This window comes from Entelurus aequoreus, linkage group LG26 (assembly GCF_033978785.1).
Source record: "Entelurus aequoreus isolate RoL-2023_Sb linkage group LG26, RoL_Eaeq_v1.1, whole genome shotgun sequence".
Taxonomy (NCBI): Eukaryota; Metazoa; Chordata; class Actinopteri; order Syngnathiformes; family Syngnathidae; genus Entelurus; species Entelurus aequoreus.
In genome coordinates, this window is record NC_084756.1 from 35,299,220 (window position 1) to 35,312,706 (window position 13,487).

General features: G+C 32.8%; 1 protein-coding gene across 2 annotated transcripts in view; it reads left to right on the forward strand.

Annotated features, from left to right (window-relative positions):
* stab1 (stabilin 1) overlaps positions 1-13,487 on the forward strand; it is a 203,513-nt gene that overhangs the window by 145,020 nt on the left and 45,006 nt on the right. For both annotated transcript variants that reach the window (XM_062037804.1, XM_062037805.1), the window contains exons 53-58: positions 322-468; positions 608-664; positions 731-896; positions 2,647-2,796; positions 10,849-10,953; positions 11,519-11,635. In XM_062037804.1, coding sequence (XP_061893788.1) covers positions 322-468; positions 608-664; positions 731-896; positions 2,647-2,796; positions 10,849-10,953; positions 11,519-11,635 — 742 coding nt within the window. The remainder of the gene's footprint in view (positions 1-321; positions 469-607; positions 665-730; positions 897-2,646; positions 2,797-10,848; positions 10,954-11,518; positions 11,636-13,487) is intronic.

Genomic DNA, 13,487 nt, shown 5'->3' on the forward strand with positions numbered 1-13,487 from the left:
CACTTACACCATGTTGCCTTCATTATAAAACTTATATAAGGCTTTTCATTTGTGCTGCTCCAGTTAGATTTTTTTTTGTATTTTTGGTCCAATATGGCTCTTTCAACATCTTGTTTTAGACAGTAATATCCTGAAGTCTTATCTTATATCTTTCCTTTCGTTGGATTGACAGTACCTTTTTTTGAAACTGTCATTGTGTGTGTGTGTGTGTGTGTGTGTGTGTGTGTGTGTGTGTGTGTGTGTGTGTGTGTGTGTGTGTGTGTGTGTGTGTGTGTGTGTGTGTGTGTGTGTGTGTGTGTGTGTGTGTGTGTGTTGATTCAGGGGGCCATATTGATCAATGAAAATGCCGGCAGATTAGTGGAGCGCTTCTTGACCTTCAAAGAAGGTGTGGCCTACGGCATCGACCAGTTACTGGAGCCCGCTGGCTTGGGAGCATTCTGCAGCAGCATGGAGAACAGAACCACTTTCGTCAGTAGCACCGATACGAATCTTTCTGTTTCTATGTGTGCACGCTCATTTGAAATTGACGGACGTAAAACAAAGCGTTGGTTCCTTTCTCAGCATATTTGAGTCCTCACTGACTCCGGTGTGTCTCCAACTTTGTTAGGGACGATGTGGACGCTGTCTCTTCCCCCCGCCTTGCCCCATCAGACACACGGACACGGTAAGACCCTGCGCTCGGCTAAAACCCGCTGACTCGGAAGTGAACACAATTGGCGTTATTTTCCAGGGACGGGTTGAGGGTTGCATGAGATCCCGCGCCAGGTATTCGCTGGGTTACATGCGCTGGTCAGGTGACCTGGACACACTGGGAAGATTTGGCTGCAAGAGAGTCTGTAAGTTCCCCACCTGGGTCCAGAAGTGCTGCAAAAACCACTACGGCCCAGACTGTCAAGGTAAGGAAGGTCTGCTGGAGCAGTGTTTCTTTTAACCCCCGGGAAACGTGCTTTATCAGTATCATGCTTTAAACCCTGCTTCAAGAAGTTTGCACTCTAGAACGTGCTCATATAGCCATTCATCCTGACTTCTTCATTATGATTAAAAAGAAAAAAATCAGCACAATTTGTTTTATTCATTTAAGTGTTGTCTATTTTGTTAATGTTGCTGATCATTTTTAATTTATTATTATTTATTGAGTGTATTTATTTAAATGTTTTATTGTTTTATTTTAGTCGGTCAAAAAAAATGTAGAGTTTGAATAATTGTGTGTATATATATATATATATATATATATATATATACACACATATATATATATATGTATATGTGTGTATATATATATATATATATATATATACATATATATATATACACATATATATATGTATATGTGTATATATATATGTATCTATATATATATATATAGATATATATATATGTATGTATATGTGTATATATATATGTATATATGTATATATATGTATATATGTATATATATATATATATATATATATATATATATATATATATATATATATATATACATATATATATATACAGCCTTTTGAGACACTTGTGATTTAGGGCTATATAAATAAACATTGATTGATTGATTGATTGATATATATATATGTGTGTATGTATATATATATGTATGTGTACACTACCGTTCAAAAGTTTGGGGTCACCCAAACAATTTAGTGGAATAGCCTTCATTTCTAAGAACAAGAATAGACTGTCGAGTTTCAGATGAAAGTTCTCTTTTTCTGGCCATTTTGAGCGTTTAATTGACCCCACAAATGTGATGCTCCAGAAACTCAATCTGCTCAAAGGAAGGTCAGTTTTGTAGCTTCTGAAACGAGCTAAACTGTTTTCAGATGTGTGAACATGATTGCACAAGGGTTTTCTAATCATCAATTAGCCTTCTGAGCCAATGAGCAAACACATTGTACCATTAGAACACTGGAGTGATAGTTGCTGGAAATGGGCCTCTATACACCTATGTAGATATTGCACCAAAAAGCAGACATTTGCAGCTAGAATAGTCATTTACCACATTAGCAATGTATAGAGTGTATTTCTTTCAAGTTAAGACTAGTTTAAAGTTATCTTCATTGAAAAGTACAGTGCTTTTCCTTCAAAAATAAGGACATTTCAATGTGACCCCAAACTTTTGAACGGCAGTGTGTGTGTATATATATATATATATATATATATATATATATATATATATATATATATATATATATATATATATATATATATATATATATATATATATATATATATATATATATATATATATATATATATATATATAATTTTTTTGGGGGGGGATTGTCAGGCAAATTGATGCACTTTGAATCTTAATGTTAATAAAGTTATTGTTTGTTGTAAGTTGGCCTATATTTTTTTCTTTTTATGTTTTATTTAATGTTAATAAAGATATAATGTCATGCAGAGGTGTACTTATAACCATTGTTTAGACAAATGATACTATTTATAGTCATGACAGAGAGCAGGAGGGGATGCAAAAAAATTTTTTTCTTCCTGGGGGGTGCTAGAAAAGCACTGATAAAGGGTGTTGCTCCCCTTAGGCCACACCCTCCATCATTACACGACAAGCCATATCTTGTCAATTCAATATGCATTCAACTTCTAAATACTCACTTGTTGCACTGACTGGCTGTTTATGGCCACTCCCAGTGTGTCCAGGTGGCGTGGAGTCTCCTTGCAGCAGGCATGGCGCTTGCGAGGACGGCCTGGGTCGTTCAGGAAAGTGCAACTGTCTCACGGGCTTCAAAGGCATCGCGTGCGAAATGTGTACGCCAGGAAGTTACGGCCCCAACTGCACAGGTTGGTGTTCATCCCAAATTGAAAACGCCAACACCAGCCAATCACACTGCAAAAAGTCAGTGTTCAAAAACAAGAAGAAAAAAAATTCAAAAATGAGGGGTATTTTATTTGAACTAAGCAAAATTATCTGCCAATAGAACAAGAAAATTTGGCTTGTCAAGACTTTCCAAAACAAGTCAAATTAGATAACCTCAATGAACCCAAAAATAGCTTAAAATAAGTATATTCTCACTAATAACAAGTGCACTTTTCTTGGTAGAAAAAACCTTTTTGCTCATAATGTTGAAAAATATTCTTAAATGAAGTAAATGCTAGTGCCATTATCTTGACATAATGATATGCGCTTGGCATTACATTTCTTGAAACCACAAAACTTATACTAAAAACAAATTTATTGTTCTTAATGGAAAGGCAACAAGGCTTGTTACTCTCGGGGTCTCCTAGCCACTCAGGCAAATCATATGGTCTAAAAATGCATTTTTCCATCGATAACATGACATCATCACGCCAAGTGCGTGCTCTTTCAGTCAATTAGTGCACATACTGTATACCGTAATTCCCGGACTATAAGCCGCACCTGACTATAAGCCGCACCAGCTAAATTTAGGGGAAAATACAGATTGCTCCATATATAAGCCGCACCCGACTATAAGCGGCAGGGTTTTGATGTGTAATTAGCGTAGTATATAGGGGTTCCTGCTACCACGGAGGGGATTGTCGGGACAGAGATGACTGTTTGGGAACGCAAAGCGTCCCATTTATTAACAATAAATCTTTCAATCATTCAATCAAACTTTCACATCTTTGACATGGCGAACAGCATTCGTGCAGAGTACAAATAATACAACGGTGCAAAGTAATACAAAGTGCTCGCCTGTACGTTATCAAAATAACCAGCCTACCGGTATATGAAAAGTCAGTCTTTAATCATTGTGTCATCGTCTTCCTCCTGCGTACTAAAACCACCCAAATCCTCTTCGTCGGTGTCGGAGAAGAACAGGCCGTAAATAAGCCGCACCCTTGTATAAGCCGCAGGGACCAGAATGAGGGGAAAAAGTAGCGGCTTATAGTCCGGAAATTACGGTATACAGCCCGGCCCCCGGCCAAAAATTTTTTTATTGTAATTTTGAAGTATTTATCTGAATGTGCATGAACTATTTTTTTTCAAAATTGTTAGAAATGTCACATGTTAAATGTTTAAATATTAACTGTCAGTTTACTGTACTGTCGCAACTGTACTACATGAGTACGTATTTTCCATTGTTTCATTGAAAATAAAACAGCAAAGTCCATTTGGCTGTCATCTGTTTTAATTATGAGACACAATTGTGTCAAAGTCACGATTTTTTTTTCATGCTTGAAATAAGAAATGATTACTTTAAAAAAGTAGTTTTATACTTGTGAGTGTTGATGACACAGCTTTGCAACAGTTGATATTCTAGTTTCAAGCATGTTTTACTCAATATAGCTCATCAAATCTCAGCAACAAGCTGTAATATCTTACTGAGATCATTTAGGACCAAAACACTTAAAACAAGTAAAACACTCTAACATAAAATCTGCTTAGTGAGAAGAATGATCTTATCAGACAGAAAATAAGCAAATATCACCCTCATTTGAGATATTTCATCTTACTTAGATTTCAGTTTTTGCAGTGCATGAGCTTTGGGTTATGACGGAAAGGACAAGATCACGGGTACAAGCGGCCCAAAAGAGTTTCCTCCGCCGGGTGGCGGGGCTCTCCCTTAGAGATAGGGTGAGAAGCTCTGCCATCCGGGAGGAACTCAAAGTAAAGCCGCTGCTCCTCCACATGGAGAGGAGCCAGATGAGGTGGTTCGGGCATCTGGTCAGGATGCCACCCGAACACCTCCCTAGGGAGGTGTTTAGGGCACGTCCGACCGGTAGGAGGCCACGGGTAAGACCCAGGACACGTTGGGAAGACTATGTCTCCCGGCTGGCCTGGGAACACCTCGGATTCCCCCGGGAGGAGCTGGACGAAATGGCTGGGGAGAGGGAAGTCTGGGCTTCTCTGCTTAGGCTGCTGCCCCCGCGACCCGACCTCGGTTAAGCGGAAGAAGATGGATGGATGGATGGATGGCTTTAAAACTTTTTTAACAGCTTCAGACCTAACAATTTATTTTTTTTAATATATATTTGTAATGTTTTTTTTTTAATGTTTTAGCTATTTTTGTAAAACAAACAACACATTTATTATGATGGGAAACACACAAAATATGCAATATTTTCCAAGAATTTGTTGCAAAATGGCATACTTTAAACGAGGTAATTACCGACTTTAATAGGTACATTTTTCATAACAACACGGATTTTGATGCAAGAATATTTTTTTTAAACTTTCAATACTTTAAAACGTTTAACAGCTTCAGACCTATCAATTATGTTTTTTTAAAATATGTATTTGTAATGTTTTTTTTAAAAATGTTTTATGCTATTTTTGTAAAAGAAACAACACATTTATTATGATGGGAAAAACACAAAATATGCAATATTTTCCAAAAATGTGTTGCAAAATGGAATACTTTAAATGAGGTAATTACCGACTTTAATAGGTAAATTTTTCATAACAACACGGATTTTGATGCATTATTATTTTGGTAACAATGACAGTTTTTTCCAAAAACTCACACTATCTCTCTTTAGCCGAAAAATGGGTGAGCCCAAAAAAGTTTTATGTGAGTCCAAAATTATTATTTTTTTAACTTTCAACACTTTAAAACGTTTTAACAGCTTCAGACCTAACAATTGGTTTTTTTTTAAAATATATATTTGTAATATTTTTTTCTATGTTTTATGCTATTTTTGTAAAACAAACAACACATTTATTATGATGGGAAAAACACAAAATATGCAATATTTTCCTAAAATTTGTTGCAAAATGCAATACTTTAAATGAGGTAATTACCAACTTTAATAGGTACATTTTTCATAACAACACAGATTTTTATGCATTATTATTTTGGGAACAATGACAGTTTTTTCCAAAAACTCACACTATCTCTCTTTAGCCGAAAAATGGGTGAGCCCAAAAATGTTTAAGTGAGTCCAAAATTATTTTTTTAAAACTTTCAACACTTTAAAACGTTTTTTAACAGCTTCAGACCTATCAGTTAATATGCTTTTTTAAAATATATATTTGTAATGTTTTTTTTATGTTTTATGCTCTTTTTGTAAAACAACACATTAATTATGATAAGAAAAACACAAAATATGCAATATTTTCCAAAAATTGGTTGCAAAGTGGAATACTTTAGATGAGGTAATTACCACCTTTAATAGGTCAATAATTCATAACAACACTGATTTTGATGCATTATTATTTTTGGAACAATGACAGTTTTTTCCAAAAACTCTCTTTAGCTGAAAAATGTATGAGCCCAAAAAAGTTTTATGAGTGAGTCATCTATAATATTTTTTTTTAATTTCAATGCTTTAAATTTTTTTAACAACTTCATACCTATTAATTGATATGTTGTTGTTGTTTTTTTTACATATATATATATATATATATATATATATATATATATATATATATATATATATATATATATATATATATATATATAAAATTAAACACAAAATATGCAATATTATATTATATTATATTGTAAAATATGCAATATTTTCCAAAAATTTGTTGCAAAATGGAATTCTTAAGATGAGGTAATGACCGTCTTTAATAGGTCAATAATTCATAACACTGATTTTGATGCATTATTATTTTTGGAACAATGACAGTTTTCTCCAAAAACTCACACCATTTTCCACTGAAAAACATTTTCTTTCCCCATGAAAACCCAGATTTCAATTAAATTTAAATATGATTTAAAAGAGTATAACAATATTTTCACATAGATAAAAAAAAGTGTCAAAATAAATGTTTTATCCTGATTTTAAAACCTCCAAATAAAATTCGGCTTATGCCCCAATTCTTACTACCAGGTTGTGATTCCATTTCTTTCTGGCCATGCAGTTGAAATTGCCCACCCAATCAGGGGGCAGCTACACGCTTGTCCCTGCCAGTGTTGTCACCATGGCAACGCTGCACACTCCCCATCACACAGCTGGTTGTGCTTGAGCGGGAGGCTGTCAGCTGTCGTCACTTAGCCTTCAGTCGCTAAACGCTAATCAGCACCTTGTCAATAGAATGTCCTAGAATACAACACAGTCTATTGTTGCAGAAACAATACATGGGAAATATATGCATATATAGCAATAGAACCCCCTTTATATACAGTACATTGATAGAAGGAATTCATGAGTTTAGGCATATTGATATGAAGTATTTTAGGTGTATTGGATGGTGCTGAGGTTACCCTTCTGAGGAACATCTCAGGTGACAGTCCAAACGTCAATGTGAAACACCGTCCAATATACTTCAAATACTTTATAAATACAGTGCATCCGGAAAGTATTTTTACAGAAAAGAAGAATGGGCGAAACTGCCCAAAGATAGGTGTGCCAAGCTTGTGGCATCGTATCCAAAAAGACTTGAGGCTGTATTGATACCAAAGGTGCATCGACAAAGTATTGAGCAAATGCTGTGAATACTTATGTACATATCATGTTTTATTGTTAACACATCTGCAAAAAAAACCTAGTGAAATTTTCTGATAATTAATATATATATAATGTATAATGATAAAAAAAAAAGTTAAAAACTAGTGAAATGATCTGACAAATACACAAGATAAAAAGACAACATTTTGGGAAAAATTATTAAAAATGTATGAAATTATCTGACAAATATACTAGATAAAAAGACTAGCTTTTAGGGGAAAAAATACTAAAAAATAGTGAAATTATCTAACAAATATATAAGATAAACGGACTAGATTTTTGGGAAAAAAAGGTTAAAAATTAGTGAAATTATCTGACAAATACACAAGATAAAAAGACAACATTTTGGGAAAAATTACTAAAAACTAATGAAATTATCTGACAAATACACAAGATAAAAAGACTAGCTTTTAGGAAAAAAATACTAAAAACTAGTGAAATTATCTGACAAATATACAAGATAAGAAGACTAGATTTTAGGGGGGAAAAAATACTAAAAACTAATGACATTATCTGACAAATATATAAGATAAAAAGACTAGCTTTTAAGGAAAAAAATACTAAAAACTAGTGAAATTATCTGACAAATTTACAAGATAAGAAGACTACATTTTAGGGGGGAAATAATACTAAAAACTAATGAAATTATCTGACAAATATATAAGATAAAAAGACTAGCTTTTAGGGAAAAAATACTAAAAACTAGTGAAATTATCTGACAAATATACAAGATAAGAAGACTAGATTTTAGGGGGGAAAAAAATAATAAAAACTAATGAAATTATCTGACAAATATATAAGATAAAAAGACTAGCTTTTAGGGAAAAAATACTAAAAACTAGTGAAATGATCTGACAAATATACAAGATAAAAAAGACTAGATTTTAGGAAAGAAAATACTAAAAAGTAATGAAATGAGCTGACAAATGTATAAGATAAAAAGGCTAGATTTTAGGGAAAAAATACTAAAAAACAATTAAATTATCTGACAAATATATAAGATAAAAAGACTACATTTTAGGGAAAAAAAACTAAAAAAAAAATTAAATTATCTGACAAATATATAATATAAAAAGACTAGATTTTAGAAAAAAAAATACTAAAAAGTAATGAAATGATCTGACAAATATACAACATAAAAAGGCTAGATTTTTGGAAAAAAATACTAAAAACTAATGAAATTATCTGACAAATATATAAGATAAGAAGACTAGATTTTAGGAAAGAAAATACTAAAAAGTAATGAAATGAGCTGACAAATATATAAGATAAAAAAAACCTAGATTTTAGGAAAAAAAATACTAAAAAGTAATGAAATGATCTGACGAATATACAAGATAAGAAGACTAGATTTTAGGGGGACAAAAATACTAAAAACTAATGAAATTATCTGACAAATATATAATATACAAGATAAAAATGCTTCACTTTTTCCACTTTTTGTTATGTTACTGACTTATTCCATAATAGAATACATTAATTTCTGTCCTCAAAATTCCACACACAATACCCCATAATGACAATGTGAAATTATTTTTGTTTTTTAAATTTTGTAAATTTGTTGAAGATAAAAAGCTCTAACATACTCAATACTTTGTTGACGCACCTCTGAGAGCCAGTACAGCCACATCCAGGATGTCTCTGTACATTGCTGCATTCATCTGAGTCTAGTCAGGGAGGTGACCAAGAACCCGATGGTCCCTCTGTCAGAGATACAGCATTCCTCTGTGGAGAGAGAAGAACCTTCCAGAATCCACCAATCAGGCCTGTATGGTCGAGTGGCCAGACGGAAGCCATTTCTTAGTAAAAAGTTAGCCAAAATGCACCTGAAAGACTCTCAGACCATGACAAACTATATGATCTGGTCTGATGAGACAAAGAGTGAAGTCTTTGGTGTGAATGCCAGGAGTCATGTTTGGATGAAACCAGGCAGCGCTCATCACCAGGCCAATACTATCCCTACAGTGAAGCATGGTGGTGGCAGCATCATGGTGTGGGGGTGGTTTTCAGCGGCAGGAACTGGGAGATGAGTCAGGATAGAGGAAAAGATGAATGTTCAGAGACATCCTGGATGTCCAACCTGATGGAGCTTAGGAGGTGCTGCAAAGAAGAATGGGCGAAACTGCCCCCAAGATAGGTGTGCCAAGCTTGTGGCATCGTATCCAAAAAGACTTGAGGCTGTAATTGCTGCCAAAGGTGCATCGACAAAGTATTGAGCAAATGCTGTGAATACTTATGTACATGTCATGTTTTATTGTTAACACATCTGCAAAAAAAAACTAGTGAAATTATCTGACAAATATATAAGATAGAGTAGATTTTTTGAAAAAAAAAAAGTTAAAAACTAGTGAAATGATCTGACAAATACACAAGATAAAAAGACAACATTTTGGGAAAAATTACTAAAAACTTATGAAATTATCTGACAAATATACTAGATAAAAAGACTAGCTTTTAGGGGGAAAAAAACCTAAAAACTAGTGAAATTATCTAACAAATATATAAGATAAACAGACAACATTTTTGGGGAAAAAAGGTAAAAAATTAGTGAACTGATCTGACAAATAAACAAGATAAAAAGACAACATTCTGGGAAAAATTACTAAAAACTAATGAAATTATCTGACAAATATATAAGATAAAAAGACTAGCTTTTAAGGAAAAAAATACTAAAAACTAGTGAAATTATCTGACAAATATACAAGATAAGAAGACTAGATTTTAGGGGGGAAAAAATACTAAAAACTAATGAAATTATCTGACAAATATATAAGATAAAAAGACTAGCTTTTAGGGAAAAAATACTAAAAACTAGTGAAATGATCTGACAAATATACACGATAAGAAGACTAGATTTTAGGAAAGAAAATACTAAAAAGTAATGAAATGAGCTGACAAATATATAAGATAAAAAGGCTAGATTTTAGGGAAAAAAATACTAAAAAAACAATTAAATTATCTGACAAATATATAAGATAAAAAGACTACATTTTAGGAAAAAAAATACTAAAAAAAATTAAATTATCTGACAAATATATAATATAAAAAGACTAGATTTTAGAAAAAAAATACTAAAAAGTAATGAAATGATCTGACAAATATACAACATAAAAAGGCTAGATTTTAGGGAAAAAATACTAAAAACTATTTTAAAAAAATATTATTATTATTATTATTTTATTTTTTTTACATAAATAAATACAATCTGTGTGCAATCCCTGCAGACTATATTGATCTATATTGATATATAATGTATATATTGTGTTTTTTATGTAGATTTCATTAAAAAAAAAAAAAATGTTTTTTTTTTTTTAAATTTCTTGTGCGGTCCGGTACCAATCGGTCCGCGGACCGGTACCGGGCCGCGGCCCGTTGGTTGGGGACCACTGCGTTAGACAATACACATGTATTCAACCAGATGACAAACTGAACCTGTTAAGAGCATAACTGCATTTGTGTGTTTGTGTGTGTCAGCATGTGCGTGTGAGAGGCAGGGATCATGTGACGAGGGCATGGAAGGGTCTGGCCAGTGTGTGTGCAGGCCGGGCTGGAAGGGCGAGCGCTGTCAGATCGACATAGGTGAGTCCTGAATGATGTCGGGACAAACAAAAACTGTCCAAACATGGAACTGGAGCAGTGAAAGTCCCTAAAGTGGTACAGTTTGGAGATTAACATAAATATTCTGTACACATACAGTAGTAAAGGGATTCATATGGATCTCGCGTGAGAGGAAGAGGGGGGGGGGTTAATCATTCTGCAATGCAGTCTGCTGAAAATGATGGCAAGCGCCACTCTACATAGAAACTGACGCTGTTGTTAAAGTTGGACTTGCCACAAAACATATTTTAAAGTATTCACTCTACTGCCGTCTGGTGGCTAAAGTGAATAGTGCACACCCCTAATTCGTCATGTTTCATGTGTCAGGTAAATGACACCAAATGGGGCTATATGAATCCCTTGAAATAAACTCTACCAGTGTGTTTTGCCACCACGATAGAAGAGGATATAAGTGATGGCAGAAAGGAGAAGTGTGATGCTGGCCATCAATCAATCAATCAATGTTTATTTATATAGCCCTAATTCACAAATGTCTCAAAGGGCCATAGCAGAGAGACTAATGAGTGCTTTGTGTGCATGCGTCCAGGCTCCATCCCAGAGGAGTGTCGGCTGTGCCACCCTCAGGCCGACTGCTTGCCGGGCGTGGGATGTCGGTGCAAACCTGGTTTTCAGGGGAACGGCACCTCCTGCACTCCTGAGCCCTGTGAGTGTTCTGCTGCTCCGAATGCATGCAACATGTAACCTCTAACGTCCTTGTTAGCATGAGCCCTTTGGAGAGCAGCCTGACTAGACAAGTGCATCAGAGAGAGTGATGCTACACTTTTTGCTCCGCAAACAAAATACAGGATAAAAAGACTAGATTTTAGGGGGGTAAAATATGAAAACCTAATGAAATGATCTGACAAATGTATGAGATAAAAAGACAATATTTTAGGGAAAAAATTACAAAAAACTAGTGAAATGAGCTGAAAAATATATAGGATAAAAAAACTGGATTTTAGGGGAAAAAAAGACCAAAAAAGTAATGAAATTATCTGACAAATATACAAGAAAAAACACAAAATTTGGGGGAAAAATACTAAAAACTAATGAAATTATCTGGCAAATATACAAGATAAAAACACAAAATTTGGGGGAAAAATACTAAAAACTAATGAAATTATCTGACAAATGTACAACATAAAAACACAAAATTTTGGGAAAAAATATTAAAAACTAATGAAATTATCTGACAAATATACAAGATTAAAAAACTAGAATTTAGAGGAAAAAATACTTAAAACTAGTGAAATGATCTGACAAATATATAAGATTAAAAAACTAGATTTTAGGGAAAAAAATACTAAAAAGTTACAAAGTGATCTGACAAATATACAAGTTAAAAGACTAGATTTTAGGGAAAAAATACAAAAAATTAATGAAATGATCTGACAAATATACAAGATAAAAAGACTAGATTTTAGGGAAAAAAATACTAAAAACTAGTGAAATGATCTGACAATTATATAAGATGAAAAGACTAGGTTTTAGGGGAAAAAATACTAAAAATTAATGAAAATATCTGACAAATATTTATAAGATAAAAAGACTAGATTTGAGGAAAAAAACTCTAAACACTAGTGAAATTATCTGACAAATATATAAGATAAACAGACTAGATTTTTTGGGGGGGGGAAAGTTCAAAACTAGTGAAATGATCTGACAAATACACAAGATAAAAAGACAACATTTTGGGAAAAATTACTAAAAACTAATGAAATGATCTGACAAATATATAAGATAAAAAAAGACTAGCTTTTAGGGGAAAAAATACTAAAAACTAGTGAAATGATCTGACAAATATACAAGATAAGAAAACTAGATTTTAGGGAAAAAAATACGAAAACCTAATGAAATGATCTGACAAATGTATAAGATAAAAAGACACATTTTGAGGAAAATAAATACTAAAAACTAGTGAAATGATCTGACAAATATATAAGATAAAAAAACTAGATTTTAGGAAAAAAAATATTAAAAAGTAATGAAATTATCTGACAAATATACAAGATAAAAATACTAGATTTTAGGGGGGAAAAATACTAAAAATTAATGAAATGATCTGACAAATATACAAGATAAAAAGACTAGATTTTAGGGAAAAAATACTAAAAACTAGTGAAATGATCTGACAAATATATAAGATAAAAAGACTAGGTTTTAGGGGAAATAACACTAAAAATTAATGAAATGATCTGACAAATATGTGTAAGATAAAAAGACTATTTCAGGAAAAAAATACTAAAAACTAGTGAAATTATCTGACAAATATACAAAATAAACAGACTAGATTTTTGGAAGAAAAAAAAGTTAAAAACTAGTGAAATGATCTGACAAATACACAAGATAAAAAGACAACATTTTGGGAAAAATTACTAAAAACTAATGAAATGATCTGACAAATATACAAGATAAAAAAGACTAGCTTTTAGGGGAAAAAATACTAAAAACTAGTGAAATGATCTGACAAATATACAAGATAAGAAAACTAGATTTTAGGGAAAAAAATACGAAAA